The following is a 25059-nucleotide window of genomic DNA, read 5'->3' as shown; positions in this document are numbered from 1 at the left end:
TTAGCTTCTCTAACAGGATGTGACTTTACTCCACTTCTCCCCAGTCTTCCCTCATCGATGTTTTCAATATTACTTGAAATGACCACAAAGACTCCTTACTCCTTTCTTTATAGGTTCCTCAAAAGCTTGAGGCTAAGAATTGCAAGTCCCTTGCGGAGGGTAGAATAGCGAAGTGGGATATGAGTTCTGTTTGTTCATTCAGTGTAGCACCTCAGTTCTTAAAGTAATGGGGAATGTAATACCTAATTTCTGGAGGGTTCTTTCTAGCTATTTTGTTAACATATCCCCATGAGCTCCCTGTCAGTAAAGAATTATCTCCTGTTCAAGGATGAGAATACTGAAGTGCAAAGTCTATGATTCATCCAAGACCATACAACTAGTTGGTAGAATCACCATTAGGAACTACATCTCTTGATCCTAGGTCTGCATTGACACCCAGAGGAAACTAGAGTATATTAAGAAGAGGTGAAAAGGAGCATTGGAGATATTTATCCTGGAGAAAACAGAAAAGCATAACTGCAATCTGTTACATACTTAAAGATAACAGTTGGATGGGCACCAAAGACCAGTAAGTTCTCCATTTGTGGAGTAATAGCTCAGAGAGATAAGATTCCATTGCTCTGGGTTATAATCATCACACAAGCCAGCTAATAATTGCCTCAGTTGTTCAGAAAAATTCTTGGTGCTATTCTCAGGAGAAAATAAAGTTGATGTTTAATAGTTTTGTCAAATCTTATCAGGTAGAATTCTAATTTTAAGGCAGGCAATGTGTCAGTTACCCTAGAGACCATTTGGTTCATTTAATTATCTTCTTTACCTCAGTATTCTCCACATAGTATACATTAGGATTGAAGTGGAGGTTTAAAAATATTGTAATGCAACAATTCCTACAGACTTCTGTAGGTAATTATGGACAAATAAGGGCTGAAATGCTGGATCCTTAAAAATAAACAAACTGCCCATATTTGAATAAAAGACATACCTTTCTGTGGGCAAAGGTTTCCAACCCTGAGTGTGGGAGCCAGCTACTTCTACTTGCCAAGAATCTCTTTGACACATTAATCTTGCCACAGAGAACATTTTGTGACCTTTCCAATGTTTGCGTAAGAAAAATGAAGCACAGACGTTTTCAGAAGTGGGAAACAATTGTTTGAGCCCCATATTGTCAGAGGAGCAAATTTGTCAGTCTATTGAAGAATGATTTTTACTGACTTAATGTGTAAAAGGGAAACTTCTCTCACTCATTTGTGAGAAGTTGGAAATAAGAGACACATCGGCAAGTCACATACTATTCATCAACTAATTAGCAAGTATTTGCCGAGTCCCTACTTTGAAATAAGTGATTAGCAGAGCAAGGAACCTGGAACATTTTTAGGGAGACAGGAAAAAGAGAAGAGGAGAGGATGTAAGCTTCTGACCTCAGGACACTTAAGAAAAAGTCAGGTAGAAAAGACATACCCACAGAATGTAAAATAGTATAATCACCATGAACAGTTTGGAGGTTCCTCAAAAAGCTAAAAACAGAGCTAACATATGATCAAGCAATCCTGCTGGGTATATATCCAAAAGAAAGGAAATCAGTATATCTAAGAGATATCTGCACTCCCATGTTTGTTGCAGCACTCTTCACAATAGCCAAGATTAGGAAGCACACTAAATGTCTATCAGCAGATGATTGGATAAAGAAAATGTGGTACATATACACAGTGGAGTACTATTCAGCCATAAAAAGAATGACATCCTGTCATTTGCAACAACATGGATGGAACTGAAGATCATTATGTTAAGTGAAATAAGTCAGACACAGAAAGACAAACATTGCATGCTCTCACTTATTTGGGAGATCTAAAAATCAAAACAATTGAATTATGGACATGGAGAGTAGAAGGATGGCCACCAGAGGCTGGGAAGGGTAGTGGGATGGGGGGAGGCAGTGGTGGTTAATCGGTACAAAAAGTAGTTAGAAAGAATGAATAAAACCTACTATTTGTCAGCACAACAGGATGACTGTAGTCAATAATAACTTAATTGTACATTTTAAAATAACTAAAGAGTTTAATTGGATTGCTTTTAACACCAAGGATAAATGCTTGAGAGGATGGATACCCCATGCTACAGGATGTGATTATTATGCATGGCATGCTTGTACCAAAACATCTCATGTACCCCATAAGTATATATTCCTACCACGTACCTACAAAAATTAAACATAAAAAAAGAAGGAAAAGACATACCCACAGAAAACTAGCAAACAATTCAAGATAGTGCATAATAAGCAGAAAATGAGAGGAGTTGATAATCTTGTCATAAAAGTCAGACAGGTTGGGAGAAAGAATGGGAACTATTAAGGCCTAGATTGGTCAGCACAAGCTTCATCAAGATGATACTTAAACTGAAATTTGGAAGGATTGGATTTAAATGAATCAAGAATCTCGAATTGGGCATGACAGAAGGAGGGAAACAGGAAAGTAATGGAAAATTTAGGAATGAGGCATAGACTAGTCTATCTCTTGAGTACAATGGAAAGTTGACAGCTTGTTCTTTCAGAGGGTAGCAAATGGGGAATGATCTATGCAAAATGATCTTGGAACTAAGTCTGGTGATAACTTTAAAGGGTTATCACATCTAATTGTTTTAGATAAGGCTCTTTTGTTGGCAAAGAACAGAAGCCACTCAAACTAACTCAAGTAAAAAGGGGATGGTAGTATTGTAAAATTATAACAGGAGATCTCTTGTACATTCAAAACTAGTACATAAGCCAGAAACCATACCCTCTATACGACTTAGGGCCACATTATCTCAGCTTCTCCTCTTATGTCTGCTTCATTCTTTTTCTCTCAGTCCCTTTACTCAGCTTATTCATCTTCTACATGTTTAAATACAGCTGCCCTGATCTTTTCCTTGACATCAAAATCTTGTATTTCCAGCATCTATTACTAACTATATTCTCTCTATTTTTCTGTTTAAATGTTTAAGAGAAAGAGAAAGAGAAACTCTTTAGTAGCTAGCCAGGCAGTTCATTGACTGGTTTAGATCGGGTATCCACTCCAATCCAACCAGCCATCTCTCCTAAACAGGAACTACCCAGTAGTGTCTCCCTGCATTGGGAGCTCTGGGCAGAGCAATCTAGGCCAGAATAGGATATAGACTGATATGCTTCATGCTATACAGAACCATTAGACTTGCAGGAAACATTTTGTATGTTCTATATACATTTGAGAAACATCTGGTCTATTTCTCTCCCTCTAGGAAGAATTTACCCAAAGCTCTCTTCTGAAAGAACTATGGGTTCTAAAAAACATTGGTTCTAAATTGAATGTTGACTCTACCACCTCTTAAACTGAGCTTCAATTTCCCATCTGCAGAATGGAGATAATAATGTCTACCTATTGGAGCTGTCTGGAATATAAATGAGATAATATAGATTCTATTCTCTGCTTGGAAAAAGGCAAGAGCTTAGTAAATGGGATTTCTTTCATTTATTTGCTATGTTCGGAACATACCATAACAGAAAATTGTTTGCAATGCATTTTAACTTATTTTTAATTGCACAAGTGATATATGAATATGTCAATACTTTAAAGCAAATACTAGATGTTATATTATTTCACTGGTAAATATTTTAGCATGTGTCTTTTATAAACAAGGTCTTTTAAGAAACACACAGCCACAATACCGTTATCACACTCAATACATTCAAAATAATTCCTTGATATCACCAAAAATACATTTATATTTGATTTTCTTCAATATTGATTTCACAAATATCTTTTTATCATTGTTTGGTTTGATTCAAAACCCAAAAGGAGTCTACACATTGCATTTGGTTGATATGTCTTATACATTTCAGTCTATAACCATTCTCCCTCATTTTTTATGCCATATATTTGTCGAAAAGAAAGGGGTAATTATTCCTGGATTTTCCAATTCAGAATTTGGCTGATTGTATCCTTATAGCATCATTTAGCAGGTTCTTCTATCACTATTTCCTGAAGACTGGCACATAAGTCTAGAGGCTTAATTAGATTTAGATTCAAATGAATTTTCTGGTAAAACTATTAATGTTTTATATTTTAAAGGTTGTGAATTTAAAAGAGCATAGTTCCCAGGGTATTTTGCATCTAGGAAGACAAGATTCCTAAAAGAGAAGGAAGTAAGCCATTTACTCTGGTTTCTGACTAAGTGAATCACCTTTACTCAGAGAGTTAGTGGTAATTATGACTACTATCTGCCAGAAAATGCAGACAGAAGTCTTAGTTATCATTTTATTTCTAACAAATGTATTAGGGATATCCTTAGCCATATGCATCTTTGGCTGAAGATGTTCACATACCTTTAATTAAAGATCCAATTTCTTGCCTACATTCTAAGCTAGGAAAATGTTTAAAATGGCTAATGAATAAAGAAGATATTAGAAGAAAACAGAACTTTCTTTTAAATTTTTATTTGTATTTGTTTAAAAATAAAGCAAACACAGGTACATTGAAGCAGGACTGTAGTACTGTTCTGGAATTTTGGGGTTTGAGGTGTCTAATAAATTATAGCCCTCTCTTCCTTACCTAATTTGAGAACAGAAAGCCAGATAAAGAAATCAGAGAGACTATGATAAAAAAATAGTTGCATCTATGTCTGATAAAGCAGTTTGGAGAATGTAACTCAGGTCTATAGCAATAATGAACTTGCAGACACTCTCTTATCTTCTATATTACACTTGCCATTCCTCTAGACAGGGCCGGTTAAACAACCATAGTCCTCCCTGAGCCCAATGCACAAGCCAGGTTCTTTTTCCCAAACTCGCCACCGAATAATTCATTCCCCCTTCCCTGGTAGGAGGAGGAAAGTAAGTGAGGAGTCAGGGTGCAGCCAAGAGTGGTAAACCAATGGAGGCCTAATCAACATGAAAACAAGTGGAAATAAGTATTCCCCTTCCCTGAAGTCCATGATATAAAAGAGTATCATAGGTAGAACCCAGTTTAAACACAGCATTTTCAGCAATAAACACCCTCGCATGTAGTTGGTCTCAACTCATATCAACTTCCACATTATAGTAGCTCATGTTCAATTGAACAAACTTGTGTGGAGCGTGCAAATCACAGTGCTGGCAGATTTCAAGATGGAAAAAGACATACTCTTTGCCCACCAAAGGCTCATGCTCTAGTGGGTTCTCAGACAGGTGTACACAAGATAACTATGCCCTTGTCTTGTCGCCCACTGTGCTAGAGACCGTATGGGGAGTGTGCAGACATGGAGATGTGCTGCTCAGACCTCCCTTGAAGAAGAGACTTGCCCAGCTGCGGGGGTTGCGGTTAGCTGAAACCTCCAAGTACCTGTTCTTTCAGGGCCCGCTTCAGCTCTCAAGCTGTGGCCATGTTCTCTTGAGTGATTCCTGCCCAGTGACTGAGCCAGGTAGTAACTGAGATCACATTCTTCTTGGGGTGACCCCATGCAATGACTAAGCAAGGTGATTATACATGGGCCTGGCAATTTCCACCCAAAGCAGGACTTCCCCATCGGGTAATCTTTGCTCCTAAGCTCCCTGTTGGGCTGGCGTAGAATGACCAGCTATCCCAGTTTGCTTGGACTGAGAGATTTCCCAGGATGTGGGATTTGCCATGCTAAAACTGGAAAATTTCCAGGCAAACCAAGATGTTTAGTCATCCTCGCTGGTATAGACCTGACAAGCTCCCTCTTCCTATCCTACTTCCTCCCCTTTTTCCTTTCACAGGTACTGCTCCTCAATAATAACTTTCATTTCTTACTTCATCTCAGTGTCTGCTTCCCAGAATACTCAACCCAAGACATGGGCACAAATAGCTCACAAACCAGGAAGAACCTAAATACTTCAAGAGAAGATAAAGTCGAGATTAGGAAGGCAAGGGAAAAACCAATGTGAAAATTACAGGGATTCTCCTGGCTATTACTTTTTCAGGGGACCATTTATTATGCATACTTTGAAAAAAAAGAAAAGAGGAATATTTAAAATACTCAATGACTTAAGGTTCCCTGAAGTGGATCTGAATACTCAAAATGAAGGTTTTGCAAAAAAAAAAAAAAAAAAAAAAAAACCCAGCCTCCTTGTCTCTGTGTCCTTTAAGCAACAACATGCCTTGTTATTAATTTCTATGATTTAAGAAGAAAAACAAAGGGAATTTCAGCTTTTCTAAGAGGTATTCTTAAAATCAAGAGAGAGTGTGAATTGTACAAAATGGTGACTATAGTTAATAACAATGTATTGCACACTCGAAAATTGCTAAGAGTAGATTTTAACTGTTCTCATTTTTAAAAGATAAGTATGTGAGGTAATGTATATGTTAATCAGCTCAATCTAGTCATTCCACAATGTATACATATTTTAAAACATCATGTTGTGTATATATACAGTAAATATATACAATTTATATTAATTTTTAAAAATTAAATTAACATGAAAAGAGAATATAAGCGGAATGGTACTTCTGGAGAGAGGAGAAGGCATCCTTCAGGGCTAGTTTGGAGTGAGGCAAGTGGTTATTTGGAGTACAAAATTTAAGGAGGCACTCACTCTTAGGGTCATAGAGCTCAATATCGGCACCCTCAGGACCTGAAAGTGAGCACCTCCTTAAATATTGTACCCTGGGTGTCTCGCTTGCCTCAACTTAGTCCTGGCTCTGGTATTCAGAATAATATTATGCAACTGATGGAGATCCTTCTTTCCTGCCCTAGATACAAAGCCATTGTCCGGCCAATGGATATCCAGGCCTCTCATGCCCTGATGAAGATCTGCCTCAAAGCTGCCTTTATCTGGATCATCTCCATGCTGCTGGCCATTCCAGAGGCTGTGTTTTCTGACCTCCATCCCTTCCATGAGGAAAGCACCAACCAGACCTTCATTAGCTGTGCCCCATACCCACACTCTAATGAGCTTCACCCCAAAATCCACTCCATGGCTTCCTTTCTGGTCTTCTACGTCATCCCACTGTCAATCATCTCTGTTTACTACTACTTCATTGCTAAAAATCTGATCCAGAGTGCTTACAATCTTCCCGTGGAAGGGAATATGCATGTCAAGAAGCAGGTAGGTGCTTAGGATTGATTCATTTCCTCCTTGGGGATATAATTCCTTGCATTTCTTTTGGACCCCACTGACAAGCCATGACACTTGAATCTGCAATTAGATAAGGTGGGTGATGTGCGGCCAGATGCTAAATGGAAACGCCTGGCCATGGAAACCCAAGGTGTTCTTTATAATCTTACTCTCCTGTTAAAGACCTAAGCTAGGGAGGTGTTGTGAACCTGAAAGATTTCCAGTGTGGGTTTCTTTTTGAGAAATAATCTGAAAAAGAGTTGTATTTTAAAAATAAATAAATAAAGCTTTGAGGCTCATGGGATGTGACTTCTTTAAACTCCAGTCACATTGTTTGCCTAGAAAGAGGATTACCACATGGAGACAAAGCAGAGGAGGCTGGAAAGTGAGGTCAGTTGAAGAAAAAGAAGTAGTTTGATTAGGATGGGCTCACACTGATTTGGGCTCAAGTCCAAGCTTCATGATGTACTCAGCCTCTCTGGGACTTAGTTTTCTTACCTATCAAATAGGCTTATAATCCCTACATTGTAGAACTATTGGAAGATTACAAGAGAGAGTATATGTAAGGCCTATAGTGCCCAGCATGCAAGATGCCCTCCATATGATTAGACTCTCTCTCTTATTCCCTATAACACCCCATAATGTCATCCTTGAGGTACAAACAAATGGTAGAAAGCAAGGGCTCTGGCTTCCTCTTCTTTGTCAGGGCTTGCCTTCTAGCCCAGGTGTAGATCATGTAGCATCTATGATGGAAAAGCAGAAACACTCCCCACTCCATTTCAGTGAACAGCTGACTCACTTAAAGACCTTACCCTTTAAAGTTCATTACTTATGTATTTGTCTCAATTGTGGGGGAAGAGTGGCAATTTCCAATGAAACTACCTTCCTACTTGAAAAACCTCTCATTAGCCAACATCCATTGTACCCCAAACTCTTTATGGAGAAACATGTTTCCCATTGAGGTAGTGGATGGAGTTGGGAGAAAAAGGAGATGCCCATCCCTCTTTGCCACAGTCCCTTTCTATAGACTATAGTCCAGAGATAACTCAAGATTTTAAAATCATAATAGAGAGTTATCTTGGTTTAGCCAATGAAGAAGAACAAAGCTGGCTGCTCTTTTTGAGCATCAGAGGGAATAAAAAATTATTAACTGTGGAGAAAAGAAAGACATGAAGTCATAGGGCTGATAAACTGCACCAATGCTCTCCTGAGGAAAAAGGGGGCACTTATTAGAATTTCATGTTGCAATCCAGTCAAATATGTAATCAACTTTGTTTAAAGATCTGTTCTCAGTGGTGTGTTCTAACTCTATTCTTCCTCATGGGTTTCTGCTTCCTGGCTCATCCATTTCTGTGTTTCTGACTCTTTTTTTTTTTTTTCCTTTTCTGTCTGTTTCTGTTGCCTTTCTCTCATTTTACTGGATTCTCTCTTGTCCTCTCCTATTGAACTCTTTTTCTGTGGCTTTGTGAATTCATCTATTGCCCTAATTGTTTTTCCCTGTCTCTTTCTCTGCCTGAATCTTTGTCTCTCTGCATTCTTCTGACACTGTCCCTTGCTTCTTCTTTCTCTCTCCATGTGACTCTCTCCTTAGATTGAATCCCGGAAGCGACTTGCCAAGACAGTGCTGGTGTTTGTGGGCCTGTTTGCCTTCTGCTGGCTCCCCAATCATGTCATTTACCTGTACCGCTCCTACCACTACTCTGAGGTGGACACCTCCATGCTCCACTTTGTCACCAGCATCTGTGCCCGCCTCCTGGCCTTCACCAACTCCTGCGTGAACCCCTTTGCCCTCTATCTGCTGAGCAAGAGTTTCAGGAAACAGTTCAACACTCAGCTCCTCTGTTGCCAGCCTGGTCTGATCATCCGGTCTCACAGCACTGGAAGGAGTACAACCTGCATGACCTCCCTCAAGAGCACCAACCCCTCCGTGGCCACCTTTAGTCTCATCAATGGAAACATCTGTCACGAGCGGTATGTCTAGATTGACCCTTGACTTCGCGCCCTGAAGGATGGTTTTGCTTTATGGCTAGACAGGAACCCTTGCATCCATTGTTGTATCTGTGCCCTCCAAAGACCCTTCAGAATGCTCGTGAGTGGTGTAGGTGGGGGTAGGGGTGGGGAGACCCAAGTGATGGATCACCATTATATTTCGAAAGAAGCCATCAAGTCTTAAGTTTTTCATTTCAACTTGTGAACGTTTCTTCTGATGTGAAGCAAACCTTCCCTTTTTAGAAAAGGGAACAAGTAGAAAATTATTTTTTAAGCATCAAGCCCTGTTAAACGGTTGTGACCAATTATGTCATAGAAACTGTATGAACAACCAGATTTATATAGCAGAGAAATCATACATTGAATTCTTACTTTGTGAAAGACTTCACCTTGTCATTTCTTTAAGCCGACGCTAGTACTTTAGAAATATGACTTGACTTTGTTTTCAGGAATATCTGTAATATATAAACCAAGGAATAACTTTCATTTGCACTCCTAATATGAAAAGTCAATCCTGTGAAAGAGCTCCATGTATGAGGGACACTCTCCAAGTTGCTAACAATGGAAGCTAGCTTAATATAAAACAATTCTCTAAGCATTTATTTTTTAAAAAAAGATGTTACTGAGGACCTAGGAGAAATGCTAAATACATACTTTTAAAGCAAAAATACAACCAAACACATTGACAAATATATAAAGATCCACGTGTGGCTATGTGTGATATTTCACACTCTGAATTCTTACTTGATGGAGGTCTTGTTTGCTGCTACAGTTTTAATTATCCAGGGTGCCATTCCACCCTAGAAGAGAAATACTTTTAGGAAAAAAATTAATCATGCTATTAATTAATCAAATATCTATAAATGCATAAAGTACAGTATTTATTCTTGATACATAGGTTTTGAGTCAAGTGTATTTTACTTAGATTTGTCTTTGACTGCTATACTGAATCAGTAGTTTCACTCTAAGAAGGAAGGGATTGAGCAGATCACGAGGTCAGGAGATCGAGACCATCCTGGCTAACATGGTGAAACCCTGTCTCTACTAAAAATACAAAAAATAGCCGGGCGTGGTGGCGGGCCACCTGTAGTCCCAGCTACTCGGGAGGCTGAGGCAAGAGAATGGCATGAACCCGGGAGGCAGAGCTTGCAGTGAGCTGAGATAGCGCCACTGCACTCCAGCCTGGGCAACAGAGTGAGACTCAGTCTCAAAAATAAATAAATAAATAATAAAAAATAAAATAAAAAGAAAGAAGGGATTGTATCTGAGTAGAAATAGGAACACGTTTATATTTAGTGTATGCTTCTGCCAACGTTTGTGGGAGGAAGTGAATAAAATTTCAGTAACAAGTATTTTTTGTCTGAATATGTATAAGAAAGTCACAGGGGTCTTTAAGAACTGATTGAAAAACAGCTACAGACTTGTTTCTACTTAAGAAGAGTATTTATGAAAGAGCCCATGTGCAGAAAAAGACTTGGCTGAAATATTTTTCTTTTTCTAAGTGAATGTAGTTGGCTTTAAAAAGATTTGATTCCCTTACTTTAGAAACCCTGAATGAAGTTTTTCTTCACTCAAAGAGAGGGCAATTTTGACAGGTTGCAAACATATTAACCCACTTTCAAATAAATTCAAATTTTACAAATGTGCCCTTACACATTAAAATCCTAAGACAATTTAAATTTAGGTTTTCTCTATCCAGATGAGACACAAACAGTTGGCTCTCATTTTCACATGGCACATATGAAAAGATTCTTGATATGAAGAAGTGCCCACTGTCTATTTGAGCTTTAGGAGTTAGGACCAAGACGGGGTGAAACTTCTTCAATTCTGCTTGCTACGTGCTCTTTTGTATTATACACACCTGCTTTCCTGGTAGTCCATAATTACATAGAACAGTTTGAAAACAAGACAGATAGTACAGCTTAAAGAATCAAGATTTCTAGCTTGACAGTCCAACTCTGCCTCTAGCTATATCACTCTGGCTATCAATTTCACTTGTCTAGACTCATGTTTTCATCGCTAGACTGAGAAGACAGTGCTAAGGTCTTGTCTATCGCTAAAATTCTGAGTCTCTTCATCGTCTCCAGTTCTGTCTCTGCAGCATTTCTGTAGCCCACTTAGTCACAGTAGCCTCACTTCTGCTACCCCTGCAACAACAACTCTTTGGAAGTCCTTCAACCACTATTCTATATTCGTATTCACATTAGTGGTATGAAAGGAGACAGACCATTCTGTTGCTTCAAGGGGCCCCTTGGAATACTTTGCATGAATGATGTTCCGCAAGCTTGCTATGTTTTGGAGTTAGAGCCGAAAGAGACATAAGAAAACATATTGCTGAGTCTTCTCATTATACAAAGGGTACTCTTCCTATTCTCCCTTCTTCAACCTCCATGCATCTATTATCTTGAACTAGTGTTCCACAATTTGCCCTTGGCTTTCTTCAAAACCCTTGATTATAAATGACTCTACACTTAGTTAGTTGCTAATATGTATAGCCTTTTGAATACCTAGCATAACTTGTTCAGGCATCTCTGATCCACCTGCTTCCAGGGACATTTTGGGAGTAGAGCTCATCTTCATGTCTCCTTCAGTTAACATCATGGCATAGATTGTGTGTGGTCTCCTTCCTAGCTTCTGGACAAAGAGTGAGGAGATGGAGGTCTAGGTGTAGCTGTGTGTCCTTAGGCGAATCTTATTACCTTTTTTTTTTTTTTTTTTGAGATGGAGTTTTGCTCTTGTTGCCCAGACTGGAGTGCAATGGCACTATCTGGGCTCACTGCAACCTCCACCTTCTGGGTTCAAGGGAGTCTCCTGCCTCAGCCTCCTGAGTAGCTGGGATTTCAGGCATGCGCCACCATGTCCGGCTAATTTTGTATTTTTTTAGTAGAGACGGGGTTTCTCCATTTTGGTCAGGCTGGTCTCGAACTCCTGACTTCAGGTGATCCGCCTGCCTTGGCTTCCCAAAGTGCTGGGATTACAGGCACCGTGCCCAGCCGAATCTTACTACTTCTTTGAGACTCTTAAATGAAAGGATTGGAGGAGGCCTTTGCCAGCCAGTGACCAAGGACTGGTAAAACAATTTTGTGAATCAACTAATGGATTGATTTAGACCTTCTTACCAGGAAGGACATAGTTGGGCCCTTCTCTAGGGAAGTCAAAATTTTATTATTTTATTCCACCTCAAGAACCTAAAATTACGTGAGAGAGACCCAAGTCCCCACGTGTATCACTTCTCTGCCAAAGCAGAGTGTGGCAGGGGCTGGAGCTGAGACATTTCACGCCTGGCTTCCAAAGATAATCACGTTTAGCACTTATGTCTTTGGCAAGAAAAAAAAATCAATTTTTGCTGTGGAAAACCATCTGTGTTTATTCAATTGACAGACACTACCTTTCAATCTATCTTAAATTGAGCCTCCCTGAGGCAGGCAGCTCAACAGTGATAGATTAAGCAATAAACAAAGCAGTCTTCCCACCAACGGCTGCTGCTGGCAGGGAAGGTGCAGCTGCTATTGGGAGTGATATTCTTTAGCAAGATGATACTCCCTGCTTAGTGAAGACAGGGCCCCTCCCTGTTGTTGATTTGATGACTCTCCATAAATGTGGATGGCTGAACCCTGGTTTTTGGACTGCCTTCACTCTCGCACTGAACCTGCCTTCTGCCTCATTAACAAGCTCTGGATTTCCCTCTTTGTCCACAAAGAATTTGGTTTCATCTGGAAGGATGGAGAACCCTTAGGTAAATAAACTGTTTAGGGGCTGCTGCAGATGAACCAAGCTCATCTTGTTATGAAAATGAACACTGAACAGAAATAAACGAACTTGACGATAGCACATGAGCATCCTTGCATTGTAAAGTCTTCATTTATGTCAAAAGTAGCAGTTGGTTATTGGTTTCAGAGTGTCTTCATGCATCAAGTAGCTTCTGGTCATAGAAATTAACTTTGTTTGGGGAGTACACATTGAATGGCATCATCTGTGGACTAAAAGGTGGCTAAGTCACTGTTCCTGGAAGCCAGCTAGAAACCATCGCCCTGGGAAGCTGACTGTATGGGAGCTGAAGGAAGAGCCATCCACTTGCATCATGGTGAGATGGGAAGGGTGCAAATTTTCTTACCATTTGTGCTCTTCACATCCACAACAGGAGGTAGCTATTGTTAGAGAGTAGCTTAGAATTACCTCTGGGTTTCTGGGGGGATGGAGCACCTTTTGTACATTTGTCTAATTTTTGGCTATATTTTCATGAAATGGATTAACAGCTGAAAACAAAGGGATTAAAGAATCTTTCTTGGGCCTAGGCTTTCATGGGCCTAGGTTTTGTGCACACTGTTCAATGAAACCAAGGCTTACCAAGCTCTACTTTATTCTTTATCTGGATGGTCATTTCTCCTAGCCCACACCCAGACACACACTTCCCAAACACACAACAATTTCACTATCTCACAATCTCTTACTGTAACTTTGGCCTTCAGAGACACCCTTTGTTAGGTTGCAGGGGGCCAAGCCTTAAGTACAGCTGAATATATTCAGAGCAATCAACAAATAACACACTGAGAACAGACTTTTCTCTTATGTGACTTCACATTAGAAATTCATTCAGTAGAATTTATCTAAATTTTTAAAAAGCTTCAATGTTGCACATATGTTAAATTTAAGGACCCCTGGGTTAGAATATTACTGTGGAATCATGTCCATGACTAATTTTTTTAAAAACTTTGCATTTACCTAGTGTTCATGGTCTATAAAGTGCTTTTATACTCATTACCTCATTTCATCCAAGCCTTCCCTGCTGACCAAAGAGCTGCTTTTACATCCTTTACTGTGGAAATGTGACCATCTACCATTACATTAAAAGGCCCATGGAACTATGAGGCTGAAACATGAAACTGTTAAGACTGGGCCATTTTTGAACTACAAAAAGGCAATTTAATCTGGTTCAGCTTAATCTGATTTCATATTGTTTCGAGGTGAACTAACTATACTTCATTCCCATGGGCTATTCAGTGATATTGAAGACCAGTGCTGATCACCACTTCCCCACTTTACAGAATATTCTCTTGTCCCCAAAGTGAACCTGTTTAATTTGGCACAAGGGAGTGGACAGGGTCATTGTTGGCTGCCCCAGGAGAGACATATTGGTGGGCACAACATTCAAGGCCGCAATGAAATGGAAGGCTAAGACAAAGAAGGGTGAGATTCTTGGGAGCAAAGACACTGGCCAAGAAACACATCAAATTTGACCAAAACCTGAATGGAGTGCTGTGGCTCTGTAAGTGCTGGAAAGGAAGGGGCTCATCTTCACCAAACATGACAATGTGCCAAGTCCAGTGCTGGACACATGAAGCCGTGGCAGGGAGATTACTTACTGATCCTCAAGTCACATGGGGAAGTGGAGTTGCAGAGTATAAGTGTGGAGCTGATCTCTCTATGTCAATGTCCATTCCACTGCTTAGCATTGCTTCCCAAATCCCACCTGTGTGAAAAATTAAGTTCACAGTACTTAGTAGAAAACTCCACTCCCTAGTCTAGGTTTTGTCCAGAGACCTGAACTAATGATAGCGTCAAAGAATGTATGCAAAGAGCATTGAGGCACACAGTTTAAGGCATTGTTGAGGGCAGAGGCTGAAATGCAGCACAAAGTGGGTGAGGAGGAAAGTCCCTTACGTCAGTTGTTTGCATCCTCCTTCTCCCCTACTCAGAGACACAATTCAGTTGCAACTGGAAGCCCTGGGAAGAATTTCCCACCTGGTTCTGTGTCTGAGAGAAAAAACTTGCTGAGGACCAAGTTAGAGAGAAGACCCAAATGAGAACAGCGAATCTAGCCATCCTTCTCTGAATCAGAATTCGTTGGAGAAAAAGTGTCAGGTAGAGGTAGAACCACCTATGCCCCCACTTTCCCCAAAATAGAGTAAGATATGACAATGGTTGGTTTCCTGGAGTCTGGGGACCCAGGCTACATAAATAGCCTCTAACAGAAAAGCATATCCTGGACTAAGGGGACAGATAAGAAACTCAGATATGGACTTAGGTATCTGAGTGCCTAGCCCTAGGTGCCCTGTTCTAAGTACAGACACCACTGTCTCTCTGCCCTCTCTGAACTCACATTTCTAGAAGATAAGATTATTTGCCTTTTTCCCCCAAATTTAAAATTCACTCACAGAGTCATATAATGACATGAAAGGACTCACATAATTTTATGACATTTTAAAAGAATCATTTTAACGGACAGTAAAACCTCATACATTCAAGGCCTCATTAACTCCCAGACAAGCTTAAAAATGTCGGCATAACTCAGAACTTCAATGTTGAAGGTACACTATATAATTTGAGCATATTGTGAATCCAGATTTTCATCACTTTGCTTCCATTTTAGCTAATAACATGAATAATACATGCACAACATTAAGAAAGTAAAACTCATTATCTTCTAAAAAGTTTTTTTTTTCTGCAATCTGGGCTTTACTGATTCAAACATGACATTTCTTGCATTTAAGTCGGTAGGGTTTTGGGTAATAAAATTCATAAAACAGTCAATTTGGTGAGTTGTAAAAATAAATGGCACAAACTTCTTTAATGTAATTTTATGTTTTGTTTTAAATATTAGACTCATATTTCATAAATTATAATTGTACTTGCTACTATTAACTGTAAATATTTATTGCATTGAAAAATGTACTCTGTGTTAAATAACTCAGAACAAGTTCCAGGTGTGGTACTTAGTGTAAATAATGTCATGGCTTAGCTTTGCCTGGACTCCTTGAACAAATGAATTATTTATAAGAAATGCACAATAGTAATATGAATGATTCAGCTCCCTTTAAATGTGCAAACTTAACTCTGTGACCATGTAAAACTCTATCTATAAAGTGTGCTTTGAGTGGAATTGTTATTTTTCAAGAAATGCTTCCAATGCTTCTATCACGTTGTAAGTGGTCTGTATGACATTAAGTCAAATCCCGTGTATAGTAAGCTGGATGTTCAAGTTGTAGAAGAAATGAGGTTTATTCTTTAATATAATAAAGCATAATTTGTGAAATGGACAGATACATGTATCCAACGTTCAATAAAAAATAGTTGTTGCATGAATGTAGTCTGTGGCTATGTGTCCCACAGTTCCTTGGTTCCTTGGACCGTCTACATCAGAATCGGCCAGGCTGCTTGTTGCAAAATGCAGATTCCCCAACCCTCTATTGACCTGGAACAATGTCAGTGTTTAGGCTGGGTGTGTGGTGTTTCATTAAATTTTTAAAATATGTATTTACCTTTTGAATATGTAAGCCATTCTCATGGTCCAAAACCAAAAGCCTAGAAAGGAATCCAGTGAAAACTTACTCAGCTACCATTGTCCCCTCTGTACAGTTTTTGCACCCATTACCAAACCCTTCCAAGGAGTGACCATTGTTATGCTGTTATTAGTTTCTTACTTGTATATACTACTGGACACTTTTGACACACATGCAAATAAATACAAATCTGTGTTTTCCTGAAGCCCACCACCGTTTTACAGAAATGGTAGCATCTACATTGTTTGCCCCCTGTTTACTTCACTAAATACCATATCTTAGAGATCTTTCCATATCAGTAAACAGTAGTCTCCCCTTATCCACAGTTTCACTTTCTGCCATGTCAGCTACCCACAGACAACTGCAGTCCAAAAAAAGGTAAGTACAGTACAATAAGATATTTTAAGAGAAAAAGACCACATTCACATAACTTTTACTACAGTATGTTGTTACAATTGTTTGATTTTCTTGTTAGTTTTTGTTGTTATTTTGCTACCTTTCCTAATTTATAAATTAAACATCATAAATATGTATGTTTAGGAAACAAAGATAGTATCTATAGGGCTCAGTACTATTTGTGGTTTCAGGCATCCACTGGGGGTCTTGGAACATTATCCTCCACAGATAAGGGGGAACTATTGTATAAAGCACTTCCTGATTATTTCTTACACCTGCATAGTAGCCCCTAATTTATTTACCTAGTCCCCTGTTGATGAACTTTCAGGTTGTTTCCAATATTTGGCTATTATCAACCAGCTTGCAATGAATAACATACACAATTTCATGCATGAGCAAGTGTTGCTGTAGGAAAAATTCTTTTTTTTTTTTTTTTTTTTTTTGGAGACGGAGTCTCTCTCTGTCGCCCAGGCTAGAATGCAGTGGCCGGATCTCAGCTCACTGCAAGCTCCGCCTCCCGGGTTCACGCCATTCTCCTGCCTCAGCCTCCCGAGTAGCTGGGACTACAGGCGCCCGCCACCTCGCCCGGCTAGTTTTTTTTGTATTTTTTAGTAGAGACGGGGTTTCACCGTGTTAGCCAGGATGGTCTCGATCTCCTGACCTCGTGATCCGCCCGTCTCGGCCTCCCAAAGTGCTGGGATTACAGGCTTGAGCCACCGCGCCCGGCCGGAAAAATTCTTAAATGTAGAACTGCAGAAACAAAGAGCATATGCTTTTATAATACTGACAGTTATTCTAAATTGCTCTCTTGAGGACTTGAACACTAAAGTTTGGGAGTGTCTGTTTCCTGGGATAATCGTAGGCATCAGACAGCAGGAAAGCTTGTACAAATTATAAATCGAAGTGAGGAAGTCTAGCTGAAAGTTCCAGATGTTTAGCCTACTGCCTACCTGAAGCCTACTTTTCTTTCTATCTTGGATTCTGCTTATTGTGAAGAAAGAGTACTTGATTATAAAGTTAGCTTTCCAGAGACAGTGAGGAGAGTTGGCATTTAGTTCATTTATCCATTCCTGCAGGATCAGTTGTCAGGAAGCAAATTCTTTCTCCCTTTGTCACCAATTCCACTTATTTGAAGTCTGCCCAATGACTAAGCCAGTGATCAAGTCTCTGGGAATATTTAAAATACTCAACAGCAAACATAAGGCAGCACGAGAAATACCACAATCTCAAAGCTGTGAACAAAATAAGCTGATGACAAAGGAATGACATAGCTACAGTGGATGCAAATTAGGGCTGTCCAAGTTCCCTGTACTCCAGGTGAGAAGAGGTAACACCAGAGATGTCTATGAGACACAGTCACAAAACCCCTTGAGAGGCACACTGACAGCCATGCCAAGGGAGCTCCTGAGCGTGCAGTCACCACCATGAAATCATCTTGGGAGAAAGCCCTCTGTTTCCCAGATATCGTACCACTTCTGCCATGTACCCCACCCTCTCGAAGTGTGGCATATACAGCCCATGATTAAATTGTAAATGCTTTCTGAAAGTGTCAATGCTTCAAATAGATAAAGGAGATCATTCACAACTGTGTCTGACGTAGACCCTGTATCTCTAGTTTTCCTGGATTAGATGGGAAGATAAGTAGACAAAAATCTTTGAGATATTCAAGCCATAAAAGGCCAAATTGACAATTAAGGTTGGTCAAGGTTAATTGCTCAACACTCTATCCAAAGTCCAGATGACTTTTTACTGTTAGAAAGCCTGGATTCAGCTGGGCTCGGTGGTTCAAGCCTGTAATCCCAGCACTTTGGGAGGCAGAGGCGGGTTGATCACAAGGTCAGGAGTTCAAGACCAGCCTGGCCAAGATGGTGAAACCCTGTCTCTATTAAAAATACAAAAAATTAGCTGGGCGTGGTGGCACGCGCCTGTAATCCCAGCTACTCCAGAGGCTGAGGCAGAGAACTGCTTAAACCTGGAGGGGCGGAAGTTGCAGTGAGCCGAGATCACGCCACTGCACTCCAGCCTGGGTGACAGAGCGAGACTCCATCTTGAAAAAAAAAAAAAAAAGAAAGCCTGGATTCTCTCTTTGTAAGCATGCTGCCTACCACGTCAGAAAAGAAAGCTTTATTAATACAAACACTGTAATATAGAGAATTTCATATTCTCTTAAAAGCATGAATTATTGGAGTTGGAAGCCACTGCAGAGAATGCCCAGACACACCTCCTCATTTCACAAATAAGGAAGTTAAAGAAAAGTGCTATGATTTGTATCTCCACACAGTCATAGGAGTTTGAAGAAATGAAAACTTAGTGACTTGGAGAAGATGTGGATAAGGTGAGCAGATTCATCAGTCACTTCCACTAGAGGGAAGGCAAATCCATGCAGGACTATGTTGTAACACAACAGGCAGAGACCATTCCCGTTCATTGGGCTCAACATTGATAAGCAATGAGTCTAATACAAAAGAGATAAGCTAACATCTTGTCAAGAAAATGACATAAAAGCAGGACTCCTGTCCCTTGAATATGGACTAAATTCATGTTCAACACAAAAACAAATGAATTTCTTTTTTTTTCTTCAACTTTTAAGTTCCAGGGTACATGTGCAGGATGTGCAGGTTTGTTACATAGGTAAAAGTGTGCCATGGTGGTTTGCTGCACATATCATCCCATCACCTAGGTATGAAGCCAAGAATTCATTGGCTATTCTTCCTGATGCTCTCCCTCCCTACATCCCCTCCACAGGCCCCAGTGTGTGTTGTTCCCCATAACGTGCCCATGTGTTCTCATCATTCAGCTCCCACTCACAAGTGAGAACATGTCATGTTTGGTTTTCTGTTCCTATATTAGTTTGCTGAGGATAACAGCTTCCAACTCCATCCATGTCCCTGCAAAGGACATGATCTCATTCCTTTTTATGACTGCATAGTATTCCATGGTGTATCTATACCACATTTTCTTTATCCAGTCTATCATTGATGGGCATTTAGGTTGAATCCATGTCTTTGCTATTGCGAATAGTGCTGCAATGAACATGTGAGTGCATGTATCTTTATAATAGAGTGATTTATATTCCTTTGGGCATATACCCAGTAATGGGAATGCCAGGTAAAATGGTATTTCTGCCTCTAGATCTTTGAGGAATCACCACACTGTCTTCCACAATGGTTGAACCAATTTACACTCCCATCAACAGTGTAAAAGTGTTTCTATTTCTCCACAGCCTTGCCAGCATCTGTTGTTTCCTGACTTTTTAATGATCACCATTCTAACTGGCATGAGATGGTATCTCATTGTGGTTTGATTTGCATTTCTCTAATGATTAGTGATGTTGAGCTTTTTTTCATATAAAACAAATGAATTTCTAAAACCATACCCCCTTTCTTGGAGCAGAAGTCATTTCCTGAAGGGGGAGTGCTGTCTCAGGGAGGTGGATTCCTTGCACTAATGGGTGAGGCCCCATTCATCAGAGGGAGGAGATCAATTCTTTTCCAAGATCTTTTTGTGTCCCTCTTGCCTTCTAATGGCTGTAAAAATTCCCTCAATTGTCTAAATTCAAAACCTTACCATCATCTCTGGCTCCTTCTACTCAGCTCACTCACTTCCAACTAGACGCCAAGGTCTGTAAAAGTCTTTCCAAAATGTCTTGGGTATAAGAGACCATCTCCCAAGGGCTGTATTCAGGAAATAGATGCTAATGCAAGTGGCCAAGTGCCTCCTTGTAGCCTCAACTTTTCCTCCAGGATTCCATATTTCTCCATGATTCAGAAACAAAAGGGTAATGCCTCCAGAGCAGGGACCTCCAGGACTGGATAGTAGGGGCCATTCTCATGGATTGGTGCCCATACCATGCCTAAATTGTTGTAATTTTAACCCTCACTCCTGAATCTGCCAAGTCACATGTTGTATTAGTCCATTCGCATGCTGCTAATAAAGACATACCTGAGACTGGGTAATTTATAAAGGAAAGAGGTTTAATTGACTCGCAGTTCAGCATGGCTGGGGAGGCCTCAGGAAACTTACAATCATGGTGACAGGGGAAGCAAACACGTCCTTCTTCACATGGTGGCAGCAAGGAGAAGTGCAGAGTGAAGTGGGGAAAAGCCCCTTAAAAAACCATCAGATCTCATGAGAACTCACTATCATGAGAACAGTATGGAGGTAGCCAACCCCATGATTCAATTACCTCCCACCAGGTCCCTCCCACAACACTTGGGGATTATGGGAACTACAATTCAGGATGAGGTTTGGGTGGGGACACAGCCAAACCATATCATTCCACCCCTGGACCCTCCCAAATCTCATGTCCTCACATTTGAAAACACAATAATGCCTTCCCAACAGTCCTTCAAAGTCTTAACTCATTCTAGCATTAACCCAAAAGTCCAAGTTCAAAGTGTTATCTGAGACAAGGCAAGTCTCTTCTGCCTATGAGCCTGTAAAATCAAAAGCAAGTTAATTACTTCTTAGATACACTGGGGCTGGAGGCATTGGGTAAAAATACACCAGTTCCAAATGGGAGAAATTGGCCAAAACAAAGGGGCTACAGGCTCCAGGCAAGTCTGAAATCTGATAGGGCAGTCATTACACCTTAAAGTTCCAAAATGATCTCCTTTGACTTCATGTCTTACATCCAGGTCACACTGATGCAAGAGGTGGGCTCCCACAGCCTTGGGCAGCTCTGCCTCTGTGGCTTTGCAGGGTACAGCCCCCTCCTGGCTGCTTTCACAGGCTGATGTTGAGGGACTCTGGTTTTTCCAGGTGCACAGTGCAAGCTGTCGGTGGATATACCATTCTGGGGTCTGGAGGACTATGGCCCTCTTCTCACAGCTCCACTAGGCAGTACCCCAGTGGGGATTCTGTGTGGGGGATCCAACTCCACATTTCCCTTCTGCACTGCCCTAGTAATATGGGAGCAGGGCAGGGAAGTTCTGGGTAGAGAAGGCCATGGTCCCTGCTAAGGGCTCCACCCTCAGGCATGTGCCCGCAGACCTAAGTGAGAACAGGCACTCCTGTTTTTGGATCCAAATGTTGCATTTTCCAAGATCACTCTGGCCCACTACGTCCCCATCCCGTGCCTATATAAACTTGAGAGACACAAAGTGGCTGGATGTCAAGAGCAACACACTAGCAGGAGAATACACCAACAGACACCAGCAGATGCCAATAGGCCATCAGTGGTGGAACAATGTGGACACCAAGGGGAATTTGACCAGGGCAGTCAGAGGAGGATCTGGCTACTGGGTGGCCTGACTCCAGGGGAAGACCACCTTCCCACTCCATCCCCCTTCTGGCTCTCCATCCATCTACTGAGAGCTATTTCCATCACTCAATAAAACCCTGTACTCATTCTGCAAGCCCACATGTGATCTGATTTTTCTGGTACAGCAGGGCAAGAACCCAGGATACAGAAAGCCCTCTATCCTTTTGATAAGGCAGAGGGTCTAATTGAGCTGATTAACACACAACTGAAAGAGCATACTGTAACACATGCCCATTGAGATTTCAGGAGCTGTAAACAACCCTAGACACTGCCATGGGGTTGGACCCCCAAAACACTCCCCATGACCTGCCCATCTGCATGCTCCTCCTAGGGGTTTGAGTAGCAGAGCACTGAAGAAGTGAGCCACATCCCTGTTGCATGCCCTGTGAGGGGGATGAGGGAATTCTCCTCCCTTTTCAGTAGCAGAGGTTCTCCATGAGGGCCCTGCCCCTGCAAAAAACTTCTGCCTGGACATCCAGGGGTTTCCATACAGCTTCTGAAATCTAGGCAGAGGTTCTCAAACTTCAATTCTTGACCTCTGTGCACCCGCAAGCTTAACATCATGTAGAAGCTGCCAAGCCTTGGGGCTTGCACCCTCTGAAGACAGGGCCTGAGCTGTACCTTGGCCCCTTTTAGCCATGGCTGGAGTGGCTGGGACACAGAGCACCAAGTCCCTAGGCTGCACACAGCAGGGGGGTCCTGTGATGGGAGGGGCTACCACAAAGGTCTCTGACATGCCCTGGAGACATTTTCCCCATTGTCTTGGTGATTATCATTTGGTTCTTTGTTACTTATGCAAATTTCTGCAGAAGGCTTGAATTTCTCCCCAGAAAATGGGTTTTTCTTTTCTATTGTATTCTCAAGCTGCAAATTTTCCAAACTTTTATGCTTTGCTTCCCCTTTAACACTTTGCTGTTTAGAAATTTATTCAGCCAGATACCTTAAATCATCTCTTTCAAGTTCAAAGTTCCACAGATCTCTAGGGCAGGGGCCAAATGTCACCAGTCTCTTTGCATAGCAAGAGTCACCTTTATTCAAGTTCCCAAAAAGTTCCTCATCTCCATCTGAGACCACCTCAGCCTGGATTTCATTGTCCATATCACTATCAGCATTTTGGTCAAAGCCATTCAACAAGTCTCTAGGAAGTTCCAAACTTTCCCACATCTTCCTGCCTTCTGAGCCCTCCAAACTGTTCCAACCTCTGCCTGGAAGCCAAATTCACTTCCACATTTTCAAGTATCTTTATAGTAGCACCCCAGTCTCTGCGGGTACCAATTTACTGTATTAGTCTGTTCTCATGCTGCTAATAAAGACATACCCAAGACTGGGTAATTTGTAAAGAAAAGAGGTTTAATTGACTCACAATTCTGCAGGTCTGGGGAGGCCTCAGGAAACTCACACTTATGGTGGAAGGGGAAGCAAACACATCCTCCACGTGATGGCAGGAAGGAGAAGTGCCAAAGGGGAAAAGCCCCTTCTAAAAACATCAGCTCTCATAAGAACTCACTCACTATCATGAGGGCAGCAAGAGGGTAGCCACCCCCTGATTCAATTACCTTCAACTGGGTCCTTCCCACGACACGTGGGGATTATGGGAACTACAATTCAAGATGAGATTTGGGTGGGGACACAGCCAAATCATACCGCGTCACTGCCCTAAACAAGATACGCTCCTTGTTTTGCTTAAACTCTTGCAAAAAAACCCTAACAGGCTCTTATTTTTATTCTTTAGGTTTTTTTCTAGATTATGCTTCCTTATACATGCCTCTGATCATGTTGCTGTCATGCCCACATTGTCCCCCTTTTGTTATTGTCCCCATTTCCCATGACAAAATCTAATTTCTCTGACCTTGATTTGACTCCCTACTTCCCAGGCTTATCTCCCACTGCACTATCCCTTCCCTCTGCACCCAGAGACTCCCTCCATTCACACCTTACTCCTAATTGTTCCCTGACACTTCTTTGGCCCAGTGTTTTTCAAGCTGGGCTGCCCTTAGAATAACCTGTGGAGTTTAAAAAAATCCTAATACCCACCAGGTGCAGTGGTTCACACCTATAAGCCCAGCACTTTGGGAGGCCAAGGCAGGAAGATCACTTGAGCCTAGGAGTTTGAGACCAGCCTGAGCAACCTGGTGAAACTCTCATCCCTATAAAAAAAGAATACAAAAATTAGTCAGGCATGGTGATATGCACCTGTAGTCCCAGTTACTCTGGGGATTGAGGTGGGAGGATCACTTGAATCCGGGAGGCAGAGGCTGCAGTGAACTGAGATTGGGCCACTGCATTCCAGAGCAAGACTCTGTCTAAAAAAAAAAAAAATCCTGATGCCCAGGCCCTGTCCCTGAACAGCAGAGTCAGAATCTCAAGGAGGGGGAACCCAGACATCTCTATTTCAAAACTCTCCAAGCGACTGCAATAAGCAGACAGGGTTGAGGACCACCTCACCTAAAATGTCCTCTTGTCTCTCAGCTGGCCGGAATCCAACCCATTCACCAAAGCCCAGCTGCAGTGTTCTGTCTCCATGAAGCCCTCCCATGCTCCTGTACTCACACAGTACTTTCTACATGGTTCCTATTTTTTCTTTTATTATCATATCCTGCTTTGAATTATACTTACTTGTGTAAATGCTGATCTATCCCACTAAATCAGGAATTGACAAACATTTTCTGTAAAGGGCCAGAGAATAAATATTTTAGGCATTGCATGACATACAGCGTCTGTCACGATTACTAGATTCTGCCTTTGTAGTATGAAAGCGGTCACAGATAACATGTAAATGAGTGAGTGTGATTGTGTTCTAATAAATCTGCATTTGCAAAAACAGATGGTGAGCTAGATTTGGCCTGAAAGCTGTCATTTGCTGACTCCTGCATTGGACTAATAAAGCTTCTTAGGGCCAGGGACCTTTTCTTCTCTATAAAGCTTTCTTTCCTTCCTTCCTTCTTCCTTGCTTTCTCCTTCCCTCCATCCCTTCCTTCCTTCTTTCCTTCATTTCTTCCTTTTCTTTTCCCTCCCCCTTTCTTTCTCTCTCCCTTCCTTCCCTCCCTCCCTCCTTCCCTCCTTTTCTT

General features: G+C 41.2%; 1 protein-coding gene across 1 annotated transcript in view; it reads left to right on the top strand.

Moving 5' to 3' along the window:
- Positions 1–16125, top strand: part of LOC105478162 (gastrin releasing peptide receptor) — a 36331-nt gene extending 20206 nt beyond the window's left edge. The window contains exons 2-3 of the mRNA XM_011735212.2: positions 6703–7054; positions 8655–16125. Of these exons, the coding sequence (XP_011733514.2) occupies positions 6703–7054; positions 8655–9044 (742 nt within the window). The 3' untranslated portion in view covers positions 9045–16125. The remainder of the gene's footprint in view (positions 1–6702; positions 7055–8654) is intronic.
- The last annotated feature ends 8934 nt before the right edge of the window (positions 16126–25059 follow it).

The sequence above is a fragment of the Macaca nemestrina genome, chromosome X (genome assembly GCF_043159975.1).
Source record: "Macaca nemestrina isolate mMacNem1 chromosome X, mMacNem.hap1, whole genome shotgun sequence".
Lineage (NCBI taxonomy): Eukaryota > Metazoa > Chordata > Mammalia > Primates > Cercopithecidae > Macaca > Macaca nemestrina.
The sequence above is the reverse complement of the archived record's forward strand: the minus strand, read 5'-3'. Positions and strand labels throughout refer to the sequence as shown.